General features: G+C 41.5%; 1 protein-coding gene across 13 annotated transcripts in view; it reads right to left on the bottom strand.

Annotated features, from left to right (window-relative positions):
* Positions 1-27,054, bottom strand: part of LOC127636402 (transcription factor RFX3) — a 211,971-nt gene that overhangs the window by 171,338 nt on the left and 13,579 nt on the right. For 4 of the 13 annotated variants that reach the window (XR_007969587.1, XR_007969586.1, XR_007969585.1 and 1 more), the window contains exons 2-17: positions 20,571-20,695; positions 20,347-20,438; positions 17,271-17,526; positions 15,221-15,295; positions 12,096-12,277; positions 11,862-11,981; positions 8,311-8,435; positions 8,110-8,222; positions 7,896-8,011; positions 7,662-7,816; positions 7,479-7,576; positions 7,187-7,336; positions 6,882-7,090; positions 5,586-5,739; positions 5,425-5,467; positions 2,687-5,070 (exon numbers count right to left, since the gene is read on the bottom strand). Coding sequence is in view for 2 of the 13 variants with exons in the window: in XM_052116854.1 (XP_051972814.1) it covers positions 4,793-5,070; positions 5,425-5,467; positions 5,586-5,739; positions 6,882-7,090; positions 7,187-7,336; positions 7,479-7,576; positions 7,662-7,816; positions 7,896-8,011; positions 8,110-8,222; positions 8,311-8,435; positions 11,862-11,981; positions 12,096-12,277; positions 15,221-15,295; positions 17,271-17,526; positions 20,347-20,438; positions 20,571-20,690 (2,286 nt within the window). In the remaining 11 variants the exon portion in view is untranslated. Of the gene's footprint in view, positions 1-1,338; positions 5,071-5,424; positions 5,468-5,585; positions 5,740-6,881; positions 7,091-7,186; positions 7,337-7,478; positions 7,577-7,661; positions 7,817-7,895; positions 8,012-8,109; positions 8,223-8,310; positions 8,436-11,861; positions 11,982-12,095; positions 12,278-15,220; positions 15,296-17,270; positions 17,527-20,346; positions 20,439-20,570; positions 20,696-27,054 lie in introns of those variants that run through there. The other 9 variants (XR_007969583.1, XR_007969580.1, XR_007969578.1 and 6 more) reach the window with 9 other exon arrangements.

Genomic DNA, 27,054 nt, shown 5'->3' on the forward strand with positions numbered 1-27,054 from the left:
CTACATGTGTCCCGGATAATTCCTATATTTCCCTCATGTTGACACACTAAATGTTAATATATCATCTTATAAATATAAAAGTTCCCCAGTTTTGTTATCCTTCATGTAAAATACACAATACAAATCACTCTACACGTATTAGTCAGCTTTAACAATTTTCAGAGGATATAATTTACTAAGAGGTAAATTGGAACAACACACAAAAAGAGGAAAAAAATCCATATGTACTGTATAGGTAAAGGTACATCATCCAAAACCATAAAGAGATATGGGGAAAACAAAGAAATCATCACACTTTACACTTTCAAACGGATCTCATTAAACTGCTTAAAGTAAGAGACTTTAAATAAATATCCTTCCATTTTTATCTCCATATTTACATCTAGGACTTCAGTTCTGAGAGTTTGTCTCAAGAGGACCACGATGCTTGTGCTTGCATTTGAACGCGCTACAGCGGGCCACGACTCACTACGGAAACCGTCAAATGGCACTTCAAATATTCCAGAAGCAACCCCGAAAAATAAGACGACATAAAAACCAAGCGTGTCACTCTACGTACAATAGAACGCAAATAAAACGATTCGTGATGACCGTGATAGTGCAGTGCTTTTATTGGCGAAATCCCACAGTTCTGTTCGTGTCATCGTTTCATCGCCGGTTAAAGTTTGGGTGCCTTCAAACGGGTCTGTGCATATGTGTCGTAGGTGAGTGTGGCGGCTTTAGGAGACTCGGAAGCTCCGTCCGTTGGCTTGTTCTGGTTCTGGAGGTCGTAGTGAAATCAAAGGCACTGAAGTCTTTAGCCAGTGAAGCTGCCTTCACGCTCCTCTGCAGTAACTCGGGGGTTGATATGCTGATATCCGAAGAACAGCTTGCATTGATATCCAGAGTAAGGTTGCGACGGTTCAGTCAAAACGGCCGAGCCATAATTAGTGTCAACCAAAATCTACAAGGTGTCCTCGCATGATTGAGCAAGGCTTGTCAAAGGAAAAGAAGCATTATTTTTTTAACCGTATGTTGGCAAAGTTTGAGTAGAAACAGGCATGCGGTTGGAAATGAACGCACTGAACTCTTCTACGCTTCCTGGCACGTTGTCCAAAAGATAAATGAAATTCTAGCAGCACGAGAAAAGGCATGCAAGACCAAAAGCACTTAGAGTAGTGACGTCACACGCGGTCAAGACATCTATCAAACTGTCCAATGGAGAAGAGCCGTCGTCGTCCAGGCACCAAAACACAAAGAAAGAGAAGAAAAAAATAAACAAGCTCTTCTGTAGCAAAACCACCTGAACTAAAACACAGTCAACTTATTTTATTTTTGTAGTTTTTCTTTTTTGGGGGGCGATTACAGGTCAATCACATAATCTTCAGCAGTAGGACGTCTTTAGTAACTGGCCATTACTTGTAAAAACACGTTCCAGTACGTCCCACAGATTCCACACGGCGTCATCGTGATTATGATTGGACGATCTCTTTCACAGGACGGCGATGATCACCACGTGTTGTCCTTTTAAAATCACATCCCTATTATTCCAAAACCGTCAACACAATGGACAGCTTCAATCTCTCAATTTCCCTCACAATAAAATCAGGATTAATTATACATTTTCACTTAATAAGAGGAATAAAACACATCAAACAGCCTCCGTGCACGCAGTCATTGGAAAACAAACAAAACATGTCAGTAGTAATAATGTAATCCAGTTTCCAGCTACAATTTTCCAGTGTTTTCCATAATAAGAGAGCAGTCAATAATGGGTCAAGCACCACAAAAAAGGTCCATAAGGTGGTCGGCAGCTCCTGCCAGAGTGAACGCAGATAATGGACTTACACTAATGGATGCTGTTGACCCACAACCGTTAACATCATCGTCACTGTTTCACAGCAATTAAAGCAAAACAAACAACCTATCTATTCCCAAACGACTCTCCACCCCTGACTGTACAGAGTTATTTAAGGAATATTCCGGGATCAATATTAGTGAAGCTTGATCGACAGCATTTGTGGGGTAATATTGATTACCTCTAAAGTTCATTTCCACTCGACCCTACTTTTCTTGAATTTTATGGAGGGTTTATGGTCAGTTATAGGAGAGCTATAGGATGCTCCCTTGCTCACTATTTAGTGCATGACATAACCTCCAGTGTGCTGTCTGTCTGCACTGGTCTCAGAACAGTTATAGGAGAGCTATAGGATGCTCCCTTGCTCAGTATTTAGTGCATGACTTAACCTCCAGTGTGCTGTCTGTCTGCACTGGTCTCAGAACAGTTATAGGAGAGCTATAGGATGCTCCCTTGCTCAGTATTTAGTGCATGACTTAACCTCCAGTGTGCTGTCTGTCTGCACTGGTCTCAGAACAGTTATAGGAGAGCTATAGGATGCTCCCTTGCTCAGTATTTAGTGCATGACTTAACCTCCAGTGTGCTGTCTGTCTGCACTGATCTCAGAACAGTTATAGGAGAGCTATAGGATGCTCCCTTGCTCAGTATTTAGTGCATGACTTAACCTCCAGTCTGCTGTCTGTCTGCACTGGTCTCAGAACAGTTATAGGAGAGCTATAGGATGCTCCCTTGCTCCCTGTTTAGTGCATGACTTAACCTCCAGTCTGCTGTCTGTCTGCACTGGTCTCAGAACAGTTATAGGAGAGCTATAGGATGCTCCCTTGCTCCCTATTTAGTGCATGACTTAACCTCCAGTGTGCTGTCTGTCTGCACTGGTCTCAGAACAGTTTGAAATGCATCTTATTATCATCATAACTACATATAAGGATTGTATTTACTAACATTAATGAATGGAAGCGTATTGTAGTGATAGTAACATGTTTTTCAACTTTTGAGGAAACGTGGTGCCAGTGTACACGTATGTGGACATCATGTTTATCAGCGCGCAGATGCGCACAAAATGAACGGATGTTTTAAAGCGGCATATCAAATGAAACTAGAGACTCTCCTCTTTACAACCAAACAGGTTTCAATAATAAACGTACAGATATTTCTCACCAGAGGCACTTATGTTGGCGCTGCGTCTGTAAGAGTGCTTCAAGGTAATCAATGTCATGCTGTTGTGTCATGTGACTCGATGCAGCAGAAGTTTAACCCTTAAATGACAGTCTAGAGTCTTGTGAACAGAATTCAGTCGATCATTTTAGGGTTTACAGCGTTACGTTGTCATGGCAACGAAGTTGTAAAATTGTCTATCTTCACACAGATGTGGTTATTAAGTGATTTAATGACAGTAAAATCATGTTAACACACATATTGTTTATGTCTTGTGTCTATACTTTTGAAACAGTATTTGAATGTTTACAGATTAAACCCCATTGACTTCCATTGGAAGTGTCTCACTGTTTTGTTGTAATCAACATTATACCACGACTGCTGCCGATTGAACTTGTATTGAACCCAGAATATTCCTTTTTTTTAATCTGTAAATATTCACTTTTGTGGTTGCAGCCGATGTCCATTTAAATGAGAACTGAAGTCATATGACAAGATGAGAACGTGATCGGGGGCCAGCAAAAAAACGAAACGCAATTCCAGACATCCGGAATTTTTGTGTCAAAGACCGGCAGTGCCGGTGTGAGGTAGGGTGACAAGGTACACACATGACAATCAAACGACAAACACCTCGGCCAATTTCATGCACCCGTGCACACGCGAACATACATATACACGCGGCCTTCGCCTTACTGAAGAGGCGGAGGACAGAACAGGCCTTGACGGTGGATAGGGAGCAGTAATCCAGCAACAGGCGCAAAACCACAATCCTGAATTTTAATGCGAGTGCTCGGGCGTTAACAAACGCTGAAGTCAGACCACAAATCCAGCCACATGTCCACCGCGATAAATCCGCTGCTAGATGTCCACGCGGGACTACAAATATTCTCTGGGCGCTGTGGTTTACGGTACAAGCGAAACCAAACGACCTCCTCACATCACCAGTCCAGACGAAATGAAAAGCTGTTGTTTGGCTTAAGGCACTAAGATGAACCCGAGGTACAAAAAAATCCCTGAATTTCGCTCTGTTCTGCAATATCGCACAGGTGTGAGAGGCAACGAAGCTTCGAAATGGCCCAGGACAGCCAGTTGTCCCTCACTCCTGTGTTTTTGGTCCAATTCTAAAAAATAAAAAGACCCACAACGCAGTTTGTACATGCAGCATATATGCACTATGACCAAAAGTAAAATCCTCTTCAAACTGCCAAACAACTTAATCTACCAACAGAAGGCAATTTGAGACGCTCAGACCGCAGAAGTACAGTAGGTGAAAGCGGCAAGCTCGTTATGTTCAGTACGGTTGTCTAGCTTGCTTCGATTATAGCAGCACAGTTATACAGCGAGACGTTCCACTCCCTAACCAGACAGCAAATAGCTCAACAGCACGACATTTGGCCTATTACATATTCTAAACAAAAGTGTAAATAATGACCAGTACAATTGTACAATAAAATAGAGACCGTGACTCTGCAAATGGTATTTTCCAGAATCAATGTCTACGTTTCCCTTGTGGAACTAGTGGCTTGGATTTGAGTTCTGGGTCATCCTATAAACATCAGGGCGTTCAACTTTACAATCAACATCTCGTCACATCCTAACGTTCATCAGAACTTTGCCCGTAGCCAGACCGAAGGGCTGGAACAGAAAGCAGCTATGCATCAACATCCTGTTTCTGTGACGTAAACCACGCTGCTATCGTCATGGAAGATAAGAAGGGATGTCTTGCAGACAAACGGTGAGATAGTAGTGAGAGACGAAGCGTAAAGAGAGGAAAAGAGAGAAGCTGACGGCCTCGGATGTTCACACAGAGGCGTACGTGTTTCCCACGCTGCCGCAGTGGCGGATGGTGCTGGTTCCGGTCGAGCTGAGGATGAGCTCGGTGTGATTGCCAGTAGTTGGGGGCAAAGAGCCGAGCATACTGGGCTGAACCACTCCCACCACCGCGCTGCTGCCATCCTCCATCGCTCCCACCTGCAGCACCTGGATCACCTCCATCTCTGACTTCTCCCGCTTGGCGAGGGGCTCGTCGGACTCCTCCATTTCATCATCCAGATCACTGTCCATCTCGCTCACCTCATCTATCATAGAAAGGAACAAATCATGATAGACTGAAAACGGCATTTGCAATGCATTTTATGTCTGTGATGTGACGTGCTTCCTAGTGAAATGATGGGGAATTGAGTAAACCAGTGGATCGAAGTAAATCTTGACTTCACATTGAATTTAAAATCCGAGTACATGCTTAAAATCAACAATGTGTTTTTGCCTTATGAACAGTGTTTGCACAGTAATGGATTATCCAGAAACGTCTCTCAAAAGCAACAAAATCAGAGTCCCTGCTTGTCTGGTTAAACTTGTTCGTGTGGACTATAATTATGTAACACAGTGTGCAATAAGGTCTCCGCTTGCAGTCTGAGCTTTGGCGGTCTTACCTTTGTCAATGTTGGCAGGTGACATGGTATTCAGGTCCTGAAACTGCAGTAGATGGAACAGCACAAAGAAACAGCAATTAGAGAGAAAGTCTTGACTTCACAACGTACTGCAGCTCATGCTGAGCTTCACAAACCCCACCGCTGAGAGACGCAGTCCTTACCTCTCCCATAACTCCAATGGCCGTCTCTCCCGTTGCCTGGGCGACACGGTGTTCCACCAGGTAGAACATATACTCATCATACAGCAGCCGGATCAAGTGGAAAGAGCCAAAACTGGCAGCGCTCCGAAGGGTCAGATCTCTGATGACCATAGAGCTGCAAAACACGCAAGTAAAAAGTACTTAAATATTTTGCACTCTGCACGTTATGCTTTATGAAATTGGTGAGGACTCTCTGCTTGATGTCCGAGTTTCATTGGAAGCAGTTCTAAACTCACAGCAAGGAACTGCGCCAGAGTCCGTTGGCATGAGGTTTGGTCATGTTGGACACCAGTACGGTTTGCCTAATTTTCATAAGTGAACCACTCTTGATGATAATAATTTTGCCTATTAATGCATTCCTAATTAGCTGCTTTTCCACTATAAGGCCAGTTGATAGCAAGCCAGGGCTATCAACTGGGCAGTCAGGGCTAATAGCCTCGGACCTCGAGACCAAATTCAATCTGCGTTCCCACCATCGGGCCAATAGCCCTGCATTGTTTGGTTCCGTGGCTTCACAACGGGGACAAGACATACATTTTAAAGTCTTCACTAGTTATCTAGAATATCGAAGTTATATCATTTGTAAACATTAGCTAGCTAGCAAGATAGGTTAGCGTTGACAACTCACCGACTTTCACTGCCACAGTGTCCCGAGTGGTCTCCCCACTAATAGTGGGACGATGTCCCAGCACACCGTCCATGATCTCGAACCATGGAAAGTTCTTTCTTTGGGCACCGCTTTGTCCCTTGTGTTTTATAACGGATTTGTACTGTTTCAGCAATTTTTTTCTGCGCTGGATACACAACCTGGCAAGTTCATGTACAACACCACCCTCCTCAATCCCCAGTTAGCCTTGTTTGGCCCAAGGGTAATTAGCGAGCCAAAGGCCATTGGCCCCAAGAAAGACCAGAGGAGGCACGATGAAGCCCCGGAAGTGACAGTGTGAATACAACTAGCCCTGCCACGCACTAGCACGCCCACTATTGTTGCTCGTCTCGGTAGAAACTGCCTTTGGCATGCATGCTTCGCACTTCTTGCAATGTATCTCCAACAGAGACGCAAGTGCGGTTCTGTGCATGTTGAGTTTTGATGGTTAAACAAAAGAAACAAAGCTGAGTTTGAAAAGAGGACAAGGCACCATTACCCTAACTATTGTGGTAAAAGGCCACCACTAGCACTCACAGTGGAACTCAAACTGATGACAGTGCCGTGCCAAATAATACAATGTGAAAAGTGAACCAGGTGCAAAAACTTGCCTGTAGAAAGACCACTTGAGCAGGAACTGGCGTGCAGCTTTGGGGAGGCTTGGTTTATCCTCGTACGGTTTGAGAACTTGAGATACCACGTTGTCCAGCCAAGTTGCCCACTGTTCCAACGAGCTCTGCTGCTGGAGCGTGGCCTTGAAATCCAGCTCGAGACGCTGGACCACCCCCTCTTCACACTGGCACACCCACGAGGCCTGCTCCTGTATGTCATCACCAAAGTGAGTGCATCGTTCTTCTCAATAAACGTGAAAGTGTACACATTCAAAACTCTGAAAACTATTGAGCCCGTGACCTACCTGCACATTGGCGAAGTCAACGCGGTTGAGATCGCTGAGCATCTGGTTGATCTGGGAGGTGTTCTGCAGGACTGCACGAGCTGCCTGCGCCAGATGATTCAGAGACGTGTATCTGCGGAGGGTCTGAGCGAAGGCACTAACAGCGGAAACCTGCACAAGTGAACATAAACTCTGAGTATTAGGATTTCTGCGGTGACTAACAGCTATCATGACTACAGGACAACTGGTGGTATTAAATTCCACCGCATGCATTCAGCTTAACTTCAACATGTTCAGCATTCTACATACTAACCTTGGTCTGGATCATCCTCTGGGGAATGCTGCTCATGGCGTTGGTGAGCCAGCCCTCAAGGCTTTTGGCAAAATTTCGAATGGCTTGAGTCAAGGCACCTGGTGAACGCAGATGGTGATTTAGATGGTGATTGTCATATGCATCAGCCGTCTTGGGGCTGAGACAACAGAGAAAATAACTCACTAGGAATTGGTCTCAGAACATCAGGGATGAGGATCTCCACGAGGGCCTGATACATCAGATGATCACAGGTGTTCATCCACTTCAGCACCGCCTCATTTCGGCAGAGCAGAACCAGTCTGGCCTGCGGTAGACGGCCCTCGATCTCGCTCATCCCGCTGCACACAAATAATTGCAATGTAGTCATCGGTTTATCCATCAGTTTATCCAGCACTAAAGGGGTGCCGGGTAACATACCTGTTTTCGATGATGGTGACGCCATCTACAGAGTTGGAGGGAGAATAACGCCAGAAAGTCTGCCACAAGTTCTCAATTAGACTGAACTGAAGGTTTACCACCACGTCTAAAATGGCCTGCAGGTGACAACAGTGATACAACACCTTTAAACTTTAATTCATTAAGCACCAATGCGCAGTGATTTGCACCATAACCGTCGTACTGAGCGACTGACCTCGCAGTGTTCTCTGTACAGCATCTGAAGGGCTTTGACGTCCTCTGGGCCGACACCTTCCACAGACTCTCCGAGGTCAAGGTCCACAAACTCTGGCAGAGCTCTAGAGGCATCTGATGGGGCATTTAGGAGAGTTCAGAAAGGCACAGCTACAACATGAACGTGCGTTAGCAGTTTTCAGTGAATGTGCTTCATGTTTACCCAGGAACTGCTGATGGTGCTGGCTTTGAGCGATGAACGTCTGCTCTGCAGTGTTGGGCGTGTGCTGACCACCACTGGAGAAGTTCTCCCCTGAAACACTGTCCACCTTGTGCACTGGCTTGAATCTAGAAAAGGTACAGTGAGAGATCAGCTTTGTTTCAAGACTTGGTGAGCTTGCCGTCTACATAGGCAGCATCCAAACAGAAAATAAACCTTATAAGTGACTTGATTTGGAAGAAGTGGCTGATTGAAATAAACATATCTAAGGCTGAATTTTGATACAGATTTTTTTCATTCGAATTTGATTCACAAGCTCCCGATTCAATTGGAATTCTGAATGTTTTGATGGTGCACGGCCGGCGCTGAATCGGCTGATCAGCGGGAGAGCGAGATAAAGGGGAGCCGGAAGCGTCGGTTCGAGAGAGAGAGAAAGAGAGAGAGAACTTGCTTGTTGGCTCCCAGACTCCCAGTTGCCCAGTCCTCAACCGCTACTCCCCAGCGGATGGCAGCGTGCCCTCCGACCCCTGGCGGATGGAACCGCTCCTCCACTTCTCGGCGGACGGCAGCGGTTCCTCCGGCTCTCGGCGGCTGGCAGCGACCCCTCCGTCCTCGGGCAGATGGCCACGGCTGCTCCCCTGGTGGATGGCAGCGGCAAGGTCTCCGCGACAGCGCGTCCCTCCTCCCTCCCAGGTTTCAGCACCACTGTAACAGGTAAAGGATGGGCAAGGAGGAGGCGGGAACCGGTTGAACAGTCAACATATACTTTAATGATATAAACGAACTTAAAACAACATCAAACATAAGGATGCAGACACACATGCGTCTCTCTCTTTCTCTCGAACTGGCGCCTCCGGCTCCCCTTTATCTCGCTCTCCCGCTGATTCAGAGACATTCTCTTTCAGACAGTGCTGTTAATTATAAAGGGGACCTTCTGACTTGGATTTGATCCATTTTTTCATCATTCCATATATAGCATCAATACTGTAAATATGATAATTCTGTAATTCAGCGCATATTAGAGTAACAGCTACTTTACCGCATCCTTGCCATGGGTGTTGTTTTTGATCAACAACCGATTGTAAATAACAGAAATGATATTAAAAGAAACATTATCCAAAGACAAATGGATTGCGTGGATCTCGCTCTTTGGAAACAAACTTTTACTCTCAGTGAGTAGTGAAAGCATCTCTGCTAATAACTTCTTCATCGCTATATGACTCAATCACTGCTGAGAGAAATGCTAACATTTATCAGCCAGTGGCAAATCACAGACATTTTTAGTTGTAGCATAGTGCGACATTTGATGCTACATTTACTCTCTTTGTAGAGCATAGACGCATAGACAAAAATAAACCAAATGGACCTTCCCGAGAACTCTCCACCAGATTCACAAACACTTCGTACTCCCCAGATTTGTTAGTAAAACGTGTGTATGTTAGTGCAATCGTAAATAGGCGGCGTGTGCACATTCACAATTATAATAATCCACGTCCATGAAATCGGCATATAAGGAAGGCACCAGACTTGATCATACACACCCAGTCCCTTATCAGGCTAATCAATCCTCCGCAGTCGGCCTTTATCCCTCTCGGAGGCTTGATTAGCCTGATAAGGGACCCGGTGTGTGTGATCACAACCTGGCCCCTCCCTTTGCCCTGCCTTAAATGGTTTGACATGAGTGTATAAAATGGAAGGAGGATATCCACCACCGTTAACCTTCTCTGGTTCAGTTCAGTGCATCACCAGCATCGTTTGTGAAACTCCTCGGGTAAATCATGATAGTAGCAGTGATATACTTACAATCGGAAGAATCTTCAGAGACATTAACAGAATGCCTGAAGAAGATCGTTGACTGAAACTGTAAGATATTACAGATTTGCAAGCTATATGACCATGTGTGGGCATTGTATTGTGTTTATATGTGTTTATTTATAGGTTTAACAGCATTAGCATTGAGCATATGTTATCAACTGAACACGATTTATTGATGCCTATTAAATTATGAAAACTAAATTATAGAGCCCATTTTAAAAACAACAAAACTGCCCAACCAGGCAGTCACGTTAGAGGGCATAATTTTTTCATAAAAACGAGAAAGTAAATCAAAAACAAACTGCAAATTTCCATGAACCTTTCACAGCACGTCAAGCAATTCTGCTGGACAAACGAGAAGCTTAGTTGGGAAAAAAATAGATTTTTTTTTTTCTTATATATAATTTAATTTTTTTACTAATTTATGTTTATTTAAATGATTTCACTCATTTAATTATAAAACATTTTTTTCATTACTTATTTAATTTAACTTGTATCTATAAACAGTCATGACAGTTCGCCTGAAAGAACAAAATGTTCGGATGTCTTGCGCACGATTTACACGTGGTCGGGAGTAGTGATGGGCATTCCGGCTCATTTGGCTCCCAAACGGCTCTTTTAAAAAATATATGTTTTTGATTTTTTCCAAGTCAAACCATTTGCGATTGTTTGACTACAATTGGTGTTAAAACAATTCTACTTAATTTGAATAAATGCATTGCTTTGTTATGAAAAAGAATGCTATTAAGCATTTGCATTTAAAGTTGTATTATACTTTTTATAGTATATAACAAAGTGCATATAAATTGAACCATTCAAAACTAATACAGTCTGAACAGCATAAAGACAGGGCCGCCCGCCGCTGGCCAAATCGATGCCCTACGCGGAGTTCTGGGGGTTTGCGTAATACGAGCATGAAGTGATCGTCTGTGTTCTGCAACTGCTTTCGGGTCCTTGAATAACGAATAATGTGCAAGTAAGGGCAGCTGGTGGACTTTCTGGTGCCCCCCTAGGGAATTGGTGCCCTACGCAGACTGCGTAGTATGTGTGTAGGGAGCGGCGGTACTGATAATAGAATAATGCACCATATAAAAAATAAATAAATAACAATTTATGCAAATTATAAGCAAAACTGCAGAATCCCACAAATTGAAATAAATGTAAAGAAGGATTCTATTTCACATGTGCATTTAAAGTATAACTTTTTTTAATGTATATAAACAAAGTGCATATAAATGTAACAATTCAAAACGAATACAATCTGAATAACATAAGTTGGCTCCGCCCTCCCTCATTGGTTGACGCTGCGTGTCTGATTGACACTGAGCAGACAGTCAGAACGAATGTGAGTGTGCTTGAGCAATCAGGCCTTTTATTATTTTATTTACTTTTTCGTTCTTTTGAATTAGTTAATTCTATTCATTTATATCTTTTGATTATTCATATCTTAATTTTTAAATATTTTTATGAATGATTCGGCTCTTCTGATACGCGAGCCGGCTCCCAACGTTCACTTACAAAAACACTTCAAAGACTTCAAATTCTGTCATTATAATTGGCACAAAGTATCATAAAAACCAGCATAAAGTTGTTGCCTTTCATTAGGAAAGGCTTTAATATTCTGTCTATATTTCGACGGCTCACTATGTTTTGAAACAGAGCTATAGATCAATGAGGTTTTTAATTATTTTATTGGCTATAGTTATGGTTGTCGTGGTCAAGGATGGAGACAAGAGTACCTCTGCTTCTGTTGGACGGGCTGCTGTCTCAGCGCCATGTACTGCATGTCCTCCTGTAACCGGTTCAGAGGAGAGTCCGGCTTCACGCGGATCCCGTAATAGTGGTACTTGGAGTTCCCTCTGAAATTCAAGGAGGAGAATGAGATTACAGTGAATGAATGCAGTACAGCTGCTTTGGAGAGAGCAGAAGTGGGCATGTGGTAATGATAGGAGAGGCTGTAGGGGTGATTTTACCGGGTGCCCAAGCGGCGGGTGCGCAGCCCCATGAAGATGGAGCGGATGAGTTTCCCAAATGACGCAGCATTGACAGGGTCCAGTTTCTGCTCCTGACAGTGGCGCAGGTAGTGACTGTAGAGGGTGGAGCGGGGCAGACTTACGCCCTCTGCTGTCTCGTAATTATCCAGCAGCCACTGAAGCTGTGGAGAGCACAGAGATATCTGTATCACTCCAGACGCTGATGTTGAACGTACTGGACCTTTATAGCCCAGATTAATCTGCTAGCACCATTTTTTCTAGTGCCGAGCAAGAAAAAATAAATTGTCAAAATATGAATAACTGCAGTCTGAACTAACACAAAATATGTATCATTTGAAAGATTAGAAGCTCTACTTTTCAAAGCATGTGACATTATGACCAAAACTGAACAAGTGCTTTGAAACATGCAGATAAATCAGAAGTTTACGTTTTGATCATTTATATTAAAAATACATTTGCACTGCACATATTATTGTAATCAGTAAAAATATCAAACTGATCAAATAGTCATGTGTCATATGTTGTTGGAAAGCTCTTAAAGAGTAAAATACAACCAGACTATTTGTTTTACTCACATACAAAAGTATAGCGAGTAACAGCTAAATATATGTCTATATTGACAATAATTGTGTTACTTAAGTGCCACGTTTTTGCTTATAATGTCATGAAAAAAAAAACAGAACGTAAAATCTCACATGTCATTATTTAGAGTCTGTGATTATCTTTCAAACGTGTCCACACACAAGATAATCAGATGTATAGATCATTAGATAATCCACATGAAGCACAATGTTACATATGACCACCAGGAGATGGCGCCAAATACACGACACAGACTCAATGATGACTCAAATGACACAGAATGAAACTCATTCTGTGAAATCTCATGACTAAAATCATGTGTGCATGCTATGCAAACCTTTAGTCATTGTTGTGTTTGCATGTGTAATTAGTTCTTATGTACAGTTATTATCTTTTATTTGTTTGGAGATGTTTTTGGACACTATGATACATTATATTTGTAATATTGTAACTTTTGATTGATTTGTCGCATCAACACTAACACTTTCTCAGATACAGTCGACATGATCGGGAATGAACAAAAGCAGTTTTTCGGAGCCGCATTATTTACACCAAAAGATATATAATGTCAAATCAGAAACATTTAACACTTTGGCTCCGTTTTGTGAGATTTTTCAGCAGTTGCTAAGGCTGAGAGTCTCCGAATGTATCATAATCTACATCATTAAATGTTTTTAACCATTTTCTTCACAATGCTACCAAACACTTGACCCTCCTTGTTTTTTTATTATATATGTTTATTTATTTATTTTTCGAGTTATAAGCCTTTAATGGAGTAAGCCACTGAAACAGGGAATCTTTAAAAACTCCTTCAGAGCTTAAAAGGTAAAAAAAAAACGCAGATTAGAATGTTTTTATTTAATTTTTTTATAATTACATAAATGTATTGCTTTGTATTAAATTTATAAATGTTTTTTTTTCTATGTGTAATATAAAGAAATGCCAACATAAAACAAAAATGAAATCCGAAAAAGTTAAGCATGTTAAATTCGCATAATATTAATTTGTAATGTTCTATTATTATGTTAACTGAGTTTTACTGTTCAGAAGTGCAAAAATGGCGTTTTTCCCCAAAATCATCCATTTTTTTTCTTGTTCTTGTATTTACTTTTCATTGTGGCTATTTTTAAGTTGTGTTCAACAGAGCATATACACCGATGACAAAATAAGGTAAATGAATAAATATCGTTATCGGCCTCTAGTTTGTTCAAATCTGTCTGTGTTGGCCAGAAATGTTCATATCGGTGCATCCCTAATCTAGTTTTTTATGTATTTACTCGGAAAAGGCTTAAAATGTAGACTTGAAATGTTTAATGCAAGAATTAAAATGCAGTAAATATCTAATCAAACACAATCGAGTTGGGATGGGACAATATATCATATTTCGATATAACACCAACACAAAAATGACGAACCATATCGTGGCGTATCTCGATATTTGCAACATTGTTTTCCGTCCATGTGCTCAAACATCATAATTTAGCTTTTAGAAATGTACGTTCAGGAATACCTGGAAAATCACCTTGTTTTGATGAAGTGCTCGAGTGCTTTAAAACTGGTCATTTCCTCCGTGTAATGTGTGGCCATCAAAGATGAGGCGACTCCACTGTCATTAAATAATGTGTCTTATAATATCCGTTCTGTTCTTTACAGTCAGATACATAAGTAACAATAAATATTCATTTTAATCTCACACAGAGTGGATACTAAAGAAACCGAGAGATTCTCGTTGATGTTCGCTGAACCGGAACTCTTAAAGTGACAGTGACCTTTTAAGTGTTTCTTATAGAAATGAATGTAAACTCAATGTTATTACTTGTAAATTATACACATTATTTCAGTGATAGCTCAATTTCAAGATATAATGTTAATTAATATAAAGTAGAATTTTTGCATTTTTTACAAAGCTAAAATATGATTATAATAATGATGACAAACAAATGATTAAAATATTAATTTTCACTTTCACGCTTTTTTCAGGACAGGTTTTGTTGCATGTTCTGCACCTGATCAGCCAGAATGCGGCACACTATTTTTGTGATATTTTCTTCTAAACTATGAGCATTTATGTTAATAACTTTATTTTGATGATTTTATAAAGTGTATTTTGCTTAATCATTTTTTTTCATAAAATAAAATAATCCGTCATATTTTGTCATTTTAAGTTTTATTATATCAAATGAAGATTACATCGAATCGTGAACCTCATATTGTCCCATCCTATATTAGAGCCATGTTTTTCACTAAATGAGCACAAAGAATAATATTGACTTTGGGATGTGTAACGCACCAGTTAGTTAACACACCGTAAGCTTTACTCAATACACACAAGAATCGATAAATGGCATGTAAAACCATAAGAGACGAATCATGCATAGCTCCATTTATCTACAAAGAAACAAGGAGGAGAGATAGAGAAAGATACTGTTACCTGTAGAGACCAAAAAACGCAAAGTACCAAAGCAGATATCTAGGAGACAAGCAAAGCAAAGCGGTGCGTGGTTGTCATGGTTACAACTTACATGGCTGTTGAGCAGCGAACTTCTCTGACTGGATAAACCTTCAGACTTTTGGAGCGTCTCAATCGCCATTTCAATCTGATAGACCAAAGAGCAAAAGAATAAAGGACAACAAAACAAAAATGGAGGGAAAACAAATCAAATGTAGACTGTAGCGACAGAGCCGTACTGAAGATGAGCAGCAGAGAATCACCCCACTAAAGCATCCCAGCAACCAAATCACACACTACGACACGGCACAGCAGATATACTCATCCACAATTACTGTTCTCTGGATTTCTATTATCGACTTTCACACAGAACAGAGGAACATGGTGTTGGGCATTACCAAACCCCACCACCAGAGGGCGGAAGTTATCAGTCCTCCAGCAACATTACATTCATAATAAGAGTCTGAGACCACGAGTGAATTCAGTTTTCTTCATTCACCGGTCGGTGAATGTTTAGATTTCACTCGGCAGTAATTGTGTAGTTTAGTCGTCAAGCGTTCAGCAGCGAGATCCTTTAACTGCGTGTCGAGAGTAAAAGTGTTTCCGTATAATGTGTGTCCAAAAATTAGATTTCATTAACGTCTCTTTTAGGCCACATCCACACTAATAAGTTTTTGTTCGGAAAAGCATCTTTTTCTCTTTATTTTGGCCTTTCGTCCACACTGCGACGCTGTTTTTGACAGCAAAAATATCGGAAAACGATGATGTATTTTGATGTCATGTGACGCAGTCATGTGATCCATTCAACCCAAAACAATCAAGATGGTGGCGCACATTGAGCGGCATTATTGTGCCTGTTATTCACTTCGAGAGTGTTGTTAAAGATGAACGTTACATTGTACAGCCTTCACAATGTATTCCTTCATAGGCGATACAATGTTTCTTTGGAATTGCTGTCCGGCGACGAAACGAGGACAATCGCGTTTCAGCCCGTACATGGAACGGCAAATTTTCACATGTACGGTGGGAATTTAAGCGTTGTTATCCGTTTGAGTGCGGATGAGCAACTTTTGGAAAATGCTTGAAAACAGCAGTGTGGATGAGAGCGTTCCGAAAACTGCGTTTTCAAATGCACCCGGATCAAAGTGGATGTAGCCTTGATATCCTTTCTGTCCTTTACAGTCAGTTGTTGATCAAAAACAACAAAAAATAAACATTAAATTCTAATCGTGCATGGCATAGATGAGATAAAGCTGTTCGAGTCTCTCTCATTAACATGCGCTCATTTACAGACACTGTTTTCTTAAAGAGACGGTACCGTTTTTTCACACTCGTTCGACAACTCAGTGTAAATAGTACAAATTATGTGATTTAAACAATAAACATGTAACAAAAAATAATATAGATCATATTTACTGATTAAATACATTGATTTGTTTATTTAAATAAGCCAAAATGTGACATGATGAAAAATGTATAAAATATAATTAGTAAAATGTATATTTTTGTGTGGTATCTTGTTAGACGGTCCCTTGAATAATTAACAGAATTAGCCGAGAGAGAATTTCTTTCAATCGACTCTTCGCTAAGCCTCGCCTTAAAAGTGTTTGTGACCAATCCTGTCTTAGCAACTGTTGCCGGGCTGCCGTTACTCGTTTGCCATTTTCCAATGAGAGCCTGCGGGATTAGTGTGTGTTTGAGTAGTTTTAAGTGGGATTTTATCCGAATGTAAAAATGTAAAACACGTTTCCTTCCAATGGGCAGTTCTCAGAGCTTGAGCGAGTGCTCATTATGCAAGAGGGGCGGAGCTTAGCAAAGGGTCAATACCCAGCCTTAAAAAGAATGTTAATTATTAATATTATGAATTATTTCCAATATTGTTAACAATATGCCATTTAACAGTTTTACTAAAAAATTATATTTTACCATCGAGTGATACTTCTTAGAGATTCGTAAAGAGAAAAACTAGATAAAACCACTGATTATTAATATTTATATATGAAGATTTTCAATGTGGTCTCAGACTGTTTGACCAGTATGCTTGTGAATCTTGATGTTTAACGTTCATATGTGACCCGTGAGATGCATCGGGAGTGATGTGGCCGTCTGTGATTGGAGCTCACCGTGGCGGGGGAGGCTCTAGTGGTCTGCGTGTGAGGGGCGGAGCCATCCATTGAGTTTCCTCCAATCAGATAAGCTCCTGAGCTGCTGATGATTTGGCCTCCAGACAGTCCCATGGCCAGACCCCCGTTGCCGTTGTTGGCCATACTGTGAGTCGTCACCACAGTGCTCACCTGAGCCGAGCTTCCTTGCGTATCGAAGTAGTTCCCGCCGCTGTTCTGGTTGTACAGCTGCGGTTCTGTGTACGAATATGCCCTTCTGCCAATAAAACAAAAGCACATGAGATTCGGCTGCTAAATGTGTTTTTTCTCTTCTTCATTTTTTTCCACAATTATTTCTGGCACTTTTTAAATTACATCAGCACACGCACTTTTCTTTAATTGACTTAATATAAGTCACGTCTTGATGGGTTTGCATCCTTTCAACTTCAGGTGAGAGTGCCGTTTCCATGGTTACGCAAATCACCAAAGCATAACTATTTTCATAGAGAACATTGCTTTTGATTGCCATTCTGATGTGTGCTTTCTCCTTTCAGCTTGATGACATTTTATTTATAATAGCCAATTTATAAGATCTTGACTTCTCGCTGAGTGAATTTCTAAATATGAACCAGCCGAATGCTGTTAAACAGGCAGAAGCACTTAGGGCAGTTTCAGCTGACCCGTGTGAGGGGGGGGACAGCTGGATTTCTGAAAGTGCTTTTCTGTGGAACATGTCACTGTTTCTTGGGATCCTTTGGGTAAAATGCACATGATCACGGACTTACTGCAGGTGCTCATCAATACTTGTGGTCATTTTCAGGTGACTGAACACAATTCCCACTTTTACTGATGCTTGAGGCCGTCAGGGGCCACATGTTTAGAGCCGGCACGTTTCAGTGACACGACAGAAGGACTGTAGTGGGCTGGACGAGTCCTGTACTTAAAGGCAGGCTTGACACAAGACAAACATACCTGTTTTAGAGTTTTTAACCCTTTAAGCTCAGATGGGTCAAAATATGAATAACTGCAGAATTAACTAACACAAAATAGGAGCCGTTTGAAAGATTAGCAGCTCTACTTTCCAATGCATGTGACATTATGACCAAAACTGAGTGCTTTGAAACATGCAGATAAATCAGAAGTGTTACGTTTTGATCATTTATATATATATATAAAAAAAAAACATTGCACTGCACGTATTATTGTAATTGGTAAAAACATCAATCTCATATAATATTCATGTGACATATGTTGTTGGAAAGCTCTTAAAGAGTAAAATACAACCAGACTATTTGTTTTACTCACAGATGAAAATAGAGTGAGTAACAGCTAAATAGGATTATCTATATGAATGTTAAAATCCCCAACAATAACAAAACAGTCAAATGGAGAGGATATCAGATATGTAAAATCATCAGTATTTTGGAAGCCTATAAACAACTATAAATAGTGCATGGAGCAACTTTTAGTACAATACTTCGATATTAAAAGGTCAAGTAATCACCAAGTGACGCTTGTATTGAAAGACATCTTTAAATATCACTGCTAGCTCTCCTAACATCTCTGTAAACACTCATGAAAGTAAAGTTTGGAGGGGCTGATTCATTGAGGACGGTTCCACTGCAGCTGTTCAAGTCTCATTTAGAAACACAAAGTCCAGGTTGTTTGTGGCGATTAGGTCATTGACTAGAAACTACTTGTTCTTTAGTGAGCGGATGTTTAAAAGTGCTAACTTGACAGTATCTGTTTTTGGCCCACGGTAATGTTGGGTTGACATCTAATGTGCAACAGATTAGATTGGTTTGCCATAGGTATTGAGAAAGCCTTAGTCTTCCTATCACTTAACATAACAGATATTGAAAAATCTACTGGCACAGCGGGTTCCCGCGTGTTCTGTAAATATTTGTGAGAGCTGCTGCTACCGTAGCGAGGACCTGATACATGTCAATTAGAGCTGTTATCAGATGTTTGTTGTTCATCGAGAACAGAAGGACGATATGTACCCTTGCGTTGTGGCAGTGGCCGGAGAGCTCTCTCAGGGGGAGGGGGAGCTGGGCCTGCAGGCTTTGGTGGTAGACGGGCCCACCGTTTATTGGTTGGTATCTGGGGGCTCGCAGCAATGGAGTGAGAGAGAGCTTTCACGAGAGCATACACTAGTTCCCCCATTTTCTCAGAGAAGCTCAGAAGTGGGGATGTTGATGAGAGGGAGAAGGTGTGTGGTGACAGAGACTGTGGATTTGGGGTTTCTGGAGGCTGATGTATGTTATTGTTATCTTGGCTCCCTTGGCTTTTTTCCCAGAAATCGTCCTTGAGTTTGATTACTTTGTATCAACACAAAATTTTACCCCGATACAGTTGACATGACTGGGAACAATGAAAAGCATTTTTTGGCACCTTATTTACACCCAGAGATATTTAATGTGAAATAAGAAAAAAATTACATTAGAGTGTGATTTTTCAGCAGTTTCTTAAACCGAGAGTCTCAGAATATTTCATAATCTATATCATTACAAATTTGAAAAGATTTCTTTACAGTGATACCAAACACTTGACCCTCCTTGGTTTTCTTTTGTCAAGTTTATAATCCTTTAATTTTGGGTATGCAACTAAAACAGGAAGTCGGGTTCCCACACCTTTAGATGTTAAGCGCAGGGTGAAAAGCCCAGGGCTGCTTTCCCAAAAGCATCGTAAGCCTATCATTGGCGCCAATGGTCTCCATGATCAGCTTAAGCTTGCAATGCATTGGGAAATGCAGCCCTGGATAGTATGCAGGACATGTCCTCTATGCCTGTATAAAAACCCTTGACCCTTGTCTTCACTAGACGTGAGCGGTGTGAAATGTGACGACAAGCAAATCGCTCCCATTATAATCAAAGACGCGGTCTACACTGGATGAGTTCTTGAGTTGCGCCGACAATAAATGGATGCCCCGTTCTATTTTGCACTGCATGCGCTGGTGCTACTCCTGCCAACAAGAAAAATAATGGTTTACAACGTCCGCTTTGACATGTATAGTGTTGATGGCCTCAAGGCGTTGTGGCACGATGCAACATTGCTCGCATCTGGTGTAGACCGGGTGTGGCATAAAATCACTCACATGGTTCCGTTGGTGTAAACGCTGTTGTTCTCCTCCTGAACATACTGCACCTGTGCTTGGTACACATGTTGGACCTGTTGAACAGTCTGCGCCTGCAGACACAAACACACATTTACTGCACAATTACACTGATAGTGACTCCTATAGCAGTACATTGCATTTCTCTTATTACACAGCTCTCTGGAATACTTGATTGGGATTGGTCAATTGTGGCAATGTCTCACCTGTTGCTGGACGGGCACCTGAGACACCACCTGCTGCGAACTGACCGCAGGCTGCACAGGCACGCTGGTCTGAAGGGGTACGTTGGACCCGGAGTCAGCACCTGCCTCTGGGGTCTGCATGGCGACTTAAAAACATATCAGAGGATTTATGGTATAAATATGCAGGAATACAGAAAGGTAATTTTGGAGAGGTCTCTGGCCACTTTCAGCATGCTGCTTTTTAATGCCACTTAATCTGAATTATGCACAAATGCCAGTGTTAATTCAGGGAAATCATGGTAACTCAATTCCTGTTGCTTTTGACATGGTGAACCACCAGATTCTCCTGTCCACTCTCTCTGACCTGGGTATCACAGGAACCGCAGCTTGGATGGTTTGAGTCATACCTCATAGGCAGCTGACCACTGGTGTTCCTCAGAGATCAGTGCTTGGACCTCTTCTTGATCATCACTCGGACCGATAATTAAGGCACATGGCTTTTCCTACCACTGCTACGCAGAGGATACGCAGCTCTAGCGGTCGTTCCAACCTGACGACCCCACCGTCTCAGCTCATATCTATGCCTGCCTCTCTGAGATCTTGGCTTGGATGAAGGAACATCACCTTCAGCTCAACCTGGCCAAGACAGAACTCCTCGTGATCTTGGCCATCCCATCTGTTGTCCACAACCCCACTATTTATCTTGGTTTACCTACAGTAACACCAATAAGGACAGCATAGAACCTGGGAGTGATGGTAGATGACCAGCTTAACTTCACTGCCCACATCTCGCTAGCTGCTCTGTCTTCTAGGTTCATGCTTTACAACATCAGGAAAATCAGACTCTTTATGTTCAAATATGCTGCACAGCTCCTGGCTCACTTGTCATTTCAAGGCCGGACTACCGTAATGCTCTGTTGGCCGGTCTCCCAGCTAGCACGATTAACCCACTGCAGATGGTCCAGAATGCAGCAGTGCGTCTGGTCTTAAATCAGCCAAGGAGTGCTCACGTCAACCCACCCTTGATTTCACTCCACTGGTTATCTGTAGCTGCCCGCATCAAACTCAATGCTTTGACTCTGGCCTTCAGGACGGCTTGTTCCTCAGAATGAGCTTCCAACATCCACACGATCTGCTGAAACCATCTCAACATTCAAGAACCAGCTGAAAACACATCTGTTGTAACCAATCCTGACTAACTGCACTTACAATTTAACAACAAAAAAAACATGTAGTCTTTCTTCAACACTAGCTTCTATACTCCTACAGCTACTTTGAGACCTTGGCTGTGCGATAATGCAGATTTTGTTGACTTTTGTCCAACAAACTGCTTGCTGTTTTCCTCATGTGTAAGTCGCTTTGGATAGAAGAAATGAATAAATGTTAATAAATGAATCTAATGAGCTGGTTCTTTTGAATCTACACCATGAAACGCCGCGAGACCATTGAACAAATTACTCTTATAACCCGGTTCTTTTTAGTGAATTTGACTTCAATTATGTCCACCTCGAAATGATTCAAGAACTGCTAGTGTTACAGTAGTTAGTTGGCGGATGAAGGCTTTTTTTGGCAATTAATTGATAGTCTGTGTATTCCATTTCAAGAGTGTTTTCATCATTAGGCCGAGGTGTTGCAGGCACAGATCAGTGCGGTGCGTCGCAGTTCAACCAGCAGGTAATTTCGGTGAGGTCTATCCTAAGTCCAAGGTTCAGGCAGTGGCATATGAAGTATCCCGTGTCTTATGGTTGGAGTTGGCATCAGTTCATCCTCTGAAGTCCATCTTAATAGGTGGCCAGTGGTGGCTTGGCGGTTAAGGTTGGGGGTTCAAGCCCCAGCACCGTCAAGATACCACTGTTGGGCCCTATCTGCTCCAGGGGCGCTGTTTCATGGCTGACCCTGCGCTCTGACCCCAGCTTAGTTGGGATATGCAAAAACAACTGCATTTCATTGGCTCTGTACCTGTACTCTGCACAATGACAATAAAGTTGAATCTTAATAGACTGAAGTGATGTCCCGGATACTTCCATATACATGCGGCTCGGTCTGTAAGCCGTTTTCTCCACTGCAACATAATTTCCCTGCGACACTTGCGTAAATTACAAACATGGTATCCGAGGAAGTCTTCACTATTTAATTCTGTGTTGCTTCACTTTATTTCCAGATATTCCAGAGTTGTTGCTCTGTTTGTTTTCTTACCTTTCCATCACAACAAGCAGTGGAATTGTGCTTCAACAGTTGGGTTTCTCTTTATGTAAAACTCCGGGATTCCCTCAATGTATGAGCACATATGCGAACGTAAGGGCATTCTTGTTTACATAACGTTTCAGAATGGCACTTTCAGCAAAAACCTTGGAATAAACCATTTCCTTAAGTGCATGTAAACATGGTCAAAATGTAGTTAAAGATAGGCCAAGACATTACAAGTGATTTTAATCATAATAATAAATAAAGAATTGTATAGAATTTAATTTCATGTATAGTTAGGATCAATTATAGTCAGATCGCTTCGTAAAGCTCAACACATGTTTTGAGGTATCATTCATGTCTGTAACACAAATAAATGCACGACACGGCAATCAATATGGTCAGGGATTGGTTCAAATCACTAACCCAAGTTGAGGCATAAACATTGTGATGTTTGAAATACCAAACCGCACTAAAAAGCCTCTTCATACAGTACTAACCCAATCAAAACACAGGAGACCTTTAGGTAAACATAGTGCAAGATATTATTTTATTATTTGGTTTAGATCACTTCCTGTCCTCTTTAAGGCAAGATCACTTCTTACATTAACATACAAAAGTGACGTGGTCAAAATCTACGTGTTCAGGGCAGGAGGAGTCAATGAGTAGGGAATGCTGCCCGTATCCACAGCAATAAATGAAGTTAATATTTAATCATCTCTGCAGGTTTCTCCCGCGCTTTAAGCCTATGAGATGTCAGCCGCAAGAGTTCACAGGTGACGTTCCGTGTGACTGTGGCAAAACATTCTCTCTGTAAACTCATTGCTTAATTTAGTAACAAATGGAGAGAGTTCTTTACATACATAGTTTTCGTTGGTTATCTTGTAACGCAGCATGTAAACAAGCCATGTCTGCGCAGCAGAGCTTGAGCGTACAGCAGCCCAAGGCTTTTTAGCTGCAAAACTTTCCATGACCTGGTCTCTCCAGGTTAATTACCCTGGTACCACCTGACAGCGGAGTGTTTCTCCCCCGAGACCTCCTCCCTCCTCTGTTCCTCATCTACCTGAAGGGTGCAGGTGGTGTTGTGCTCAATTCGATGTCTGATTACCCAGCATTCCTGCCTCACACATAATCACAGCCATTTCCAATGGGCACACTAATGAATCAACAGACTCACGCTGGATGTTGGTGATAGAACATGCTTACACTATTCAAAGAAATGAACCTTTCATGCCAATGTGGATTGCTGTTGTCTACTTTTTTTCAGACTTGATTGGATTTTTCATTAAATTTGTATTAAAGTTTAACAGCCTACAGTTAAGGTAATTAACTACATTACTCGGTGGAAGTAAAAAAAGACGTTGACTATCACACCTGGAGTTGCTAGTTCGAAACCCAGGGCGTGCTGAGTGACTCCATTCAGGTCTCCTTAGCAACCAAATTGGCCCAGTTGCTAGGGAGGGTAGAGTCACATGGGGTAACCAAATTGGCCCGGTTGCTAGGGAGGGTAGAGTCACATGGGGTAACCTCCTCGTGGTCACTATAACGTGGTTCGTTCTCGGTCGGGCAGTGGTGAGTTGTGCGTGGATGCCGCGGTGGATGGCGTGAAGCCTCCACACGCGATATGTCTACGTGGCAATGCGCTCAAGTCACGTGATAAGATGCGTGGATTGACGGTCTCAGAAGCGGCGGCAACTGGGATTCATCCTCCACCACCCAGATTGAGGCGAATCACTATGTGACCATAAGGACTTAAGATGCATTGGGCGCTCCAAATTGGGGAGAAAAAATAAATAAAATAAATGTAAACATTTACTGAACTAGGGCTGCACAATGAATCAAAATTAATCACGATTAATGTTGAAACCATGAAGACTGACGATTACAGCAGTCCATTTAAGTACACTCCTGTTGTGTCGGGTTGATTTTTACTATGTGTTTTTACAGTGGTTGAGTTCTAACTTGAGGTAGAACGATAGTTGCTTTTTGGAACTATCTGCTATCGGCAAAAATCTGTCAAAAGTTGCCGATAATTTTTGGATCATTTTGTCATTTCAAAATAAAGAGTCCCCAGTGTGTTGCAGGCTTGTTTATACTTAAGTCCTGCATTATGCACCAAATCTTTATATTTTCTGGTTAATATTGGGATTTTGCTTGAACTAAAAATTGAATTTGGGATTTTATTCATTTAGAACTCTTTGTCTCTGCCCGCCATATTAAAGAAAGAGTATGATATTTTTTTTGTTACATTCTATAAATAAATGTAAAAACTATAGGCTGATTAATCGGTTATCAGCCTTTCCCACCACCATAGTAATTGGTATTTGTAAACTCCACAATCGGTCAACCTCTAATTCTAACCCATCCCAGACATGTCCGTGCTTTGTTTCACCTCTGTTCGCGGTGACACGAAAATTAGTGCTGAGAAACGAATACATTGTAAATACGTTGTTAACGTGCATTTGCGAAACATCTCAGAAACGGTGTAAACCTGCAGTGAGTGACGGCTTCAAACCTAATGGGAGGGTCCTTATATTGTTGCGTAGGGATGTCAAAAGTACAGCATTGCACCCCTTTAAGTGAGTCGCCGGCACTCCCTTCACATAGCGCCCCTATGGGTACAGTCTAATGACATTTTGTTATCCTGACAACACTAGTCGCGTACTCGCATTACTCGATTTCGGTGTGCAATTTATACCTTTTTTCATGCAACTAAATGGGCCAAAGTGAACTTTGTTTACTGATGTATAAAACAGCAATACAGTATTTCAGCGTAAACGTTCTCAGCTTTATTGGGAATATGTACTCCCAATACATATTCCCAATAAATATGTATTCCCAACATAGAGAATATGTATAGCCAACATAGAGAATATGTCATCAACATGAACAAAAGTATTTAATGTAACTAATTTGACATTAATAATCGTGATTGACAATTATAATTGTGCAGCCATATATTGAACATTAGTGGCTTTTAAAATATTGCTGCTGTCTTGATTTATTTTTATTTTTTTAGGTTTTAGGCACTCCGCTTTGCACTGTGCCAATGAACCCCCCCTTACCCAGGTAAAATATTGATTTATTTTACACTATTCCTCATAAATGCTTCAAGCTACTGTTGTAATGTGTACATACGGTCCAGAAATGTGGACGTGGATTTCAAGTGTAAACGCTCATAAAGCCCTCATCCTGTTTATAAATACGCCAACAAATCTGAGACATATTGAACAAAGTAACTGTGATTTATGACTAATGAGAGAATGAAAACAAGTCGCTAGTTCATCATTTGCTCAAATGCAGACTGTGTCTGAACCCTGAAAAATGTTGCAAAATCAAGCCATTGAATTAGTTTTCTTACGAGGTTTTCCTCCTCGGCATACACAAAGCCCTGTGTTCGGGGACAGACAACACATGATGTATATTGTCTTAACTCGCCCCACCTGCTCCCTGTGGCCGTACATAAACAGGCACCTGTCTGAACCTCCTCCTCCCCCCTCAGCTGACTTCACCTCTTATTCATCTGCTCCCCTGTGGGCCACTTAAATCCAGAGCTCCACTGAACAACTGCAGCCTCAAAAGCAGAGGGGTAACAAAAGCCCGAGAGGAGGCCAACTCTCACTCTCCACCCCCACGGCCCTGAATCTGCCCCCGAGTGAAGGGTCAAGCACTTACATCATTAGGATATCAGGGCATTATACAGGTCCGGCTTAGGGCTGGGGGAGCTAAAAAAGTATCTCTATTGATATATATATTAGTGCTCTCAGTCGATTACATTATTTATGCTGAAATTTGACACATATATATATATATATATATATATATATATATATATATATATATATATATATATATATACATATACTACCTTTCCTGTCAAAATGCATTTATTTCCATCTTGGGAAAGAATTCAAAACAATATGTAACAATATAATGCTTCACTAACATTTTCCAAACAAAGCCTTCCACAGTATAAAGATAGAAATGCTCTAAAATATCACTAGTTCAAGTCACATTAAATGAATCCCAAAGTCTCAATGGGACTAATTGAAAGAATAGTCTCCCCACATAGGATGAGTATTCATTGCAATGGGCATTAAATCTCTTAAACTCTCATCCTCCACAATATTGATCTGCCGGTATACTGTGACTATCCGCTTTCCTACAGCAATCGTGAAGCTGCGTTCATAATTCACGTCAGAGCATCAACACCAGCACCACTTTGAACTAGGGCTGCAACAGCTAATCTATAAAATAGATAATTATCGATAATGGAAATCATCGACAACGAATTTCATTATTGATTAGTTGGATATTTACG

This window comes from Xyrauchen texanus, chromosome 44 (genome assembly GCF_025860055.1).
Source record: "Xyrauchen texanus isolate HMW12.3.18 chromosome 44, RBS_HiC_50CHRs, whole genome shotgun sequence".
Taxonomy (NCBI): domain Eukaryota; kingdom Metazoa; phylum Chordata; class Actinopteri; order Cypriniformes; family Catostomidae; genus Xyrauchen; species Xyrauchen texanus.